The following is a 1300-nucleotide window of genomic DNA, read 5'->3' on the forward strand; positions in this document are numbered from 1 at the left end:
TTCTCCTGCTTCTTTCTGTGAACTGGGAAATTTGCTTTAAAAGCATAACAACTTTTAATTAATCAGAGATTTGAGACTCGAACAGTGAGTTTCATCTACTCCCCTGCAGGTGCTCCTGGGAACTTGTTTTCTCCAGGCTCCCTCTGTAGTCAGTGGAGGCAAGAGAAGGCTCTGCAGGCTGGGTTCTCCCAGTCTAAAATTGACAGGCAAAAGAAAGCTTACAAATCTCTTCCTGGCACTGTTCTCTTGCTCTGCCTTTTGGTTGGAACCTTTGAGAGCAAGAGCAATGAGCAACTGTATGGAAACAAATGCCTTTTTGTGCAGACGGGTGTGAGGTGGGACTCTGTGACACACTGTGTGGATCCATAACAAATGCTGCTCATTATTTAGAGGACTAAAAAGGCAAGTTATACTTGGTCCCTATTCTGCCCTCCCCTCTCTTTTCCTGAAGAACCTGAAGAGAGCAAGAAGTTGTGTCAGAAAGCAGGAGATTGAAAAATATTTGATATTGCTTTTTTTGAAACCAACAGATTCTTGAGGATTCCCAATGCAAACGACAAACACTGAAAATAGAAACAAGAGCTCTAGACATACAGGATGGATGTGATTTCATGGGTTAGCATTTGTGAAGTGTGACAGATGTTTGCAATAGGTGTGAGTGAGCTTAGAATTTCCCAGGAATGGGGTGAAATAGCCAACAGCCTCTTTAGAACCCTCTATTCTGGTGAAAGAAAAAGTAGAAACAAGACAAAAAAAATCCCTGAGGACTCCAAGTCAAATGTGAAACAGAAATATCATTGGGTGAGAATTGCCTGAAGGACAATCTCTGTTGCTAGACAGGAAGACTGCAGGAAAAGAAAGGAGCAGAGAGGGAAGGATAGAACATTTTGTCCAGACTGTGAAATTATCACCCTGGGTTTTGCCACGTTCCTGTCTCGGCAGGAGGAACTGAAATTCAGCATGGGAGCAGCAAATGAAACAGCAGCAACCGAGTTCATCCTTGAGGGTTTTCCAGAGCTTGATCAAAGGCTGCAGCTGCTTCTCTCTCTGATCCTTCTGCTCATGTACCTGACAACAGTGACAGGGAATGCAATCATCATTTTCCTCGTGCGTGTGGATCACCACCTGCAAACCCCCATGTACTTTTTCATTAGCAACCTGGCCTTCCTGGAAATCTGCTTTACATCCTCCACAAGCATTAAATTGTTTGCCATCCTGAGTTCTGATCAAAAAACCATCTCCCTGAGCAGCTGCTTTGCCCAATCCTATTTCTATTTTGCCCTGGGTGGCACAGAGTTTG

At 43.9% G+C, this 1300-nt stretch overlaps 1 protein-coding gene across 1 annotated transcript; it reads left to right on the plus strand.

Moving 5' to 3' along the window:
- Positions 1-774: 774 nt before the first annotated feature.
- LOC114072920 (olfactory receptor 6F1-like) lies at positions 775-1295 on the plus strand (the record flags this gene model as incomplete). The annotated part of the gene is given in 2 exon segments (XM_027910740.1): positions 775-851; positions 853-1295. Coding segments are annotated over 2 exon segments (520 nt in total), but the record flags the coding sequence as incomplete, so codon positions are not given.
- Positions 1296-1300: the final 5 nt, after the last annotated feature.

The sequence above is a fragment of the Empidonax traillii genome, unplaced genomic scaffold (assembly GCF_003031625.1).
Source record: "Empidonax traillii isolate 1590-97213 ecotype Southwest subspecies unplaced genomic scaffold, ASM303162v1 scaffold4484:size20830, whole genome shotgun sequence".
NCBI lineage: Eukaryota > Metazoa > Chordata > Aves > Passeriformes > Tyrannidae > Empidonax > Empidonax traillii.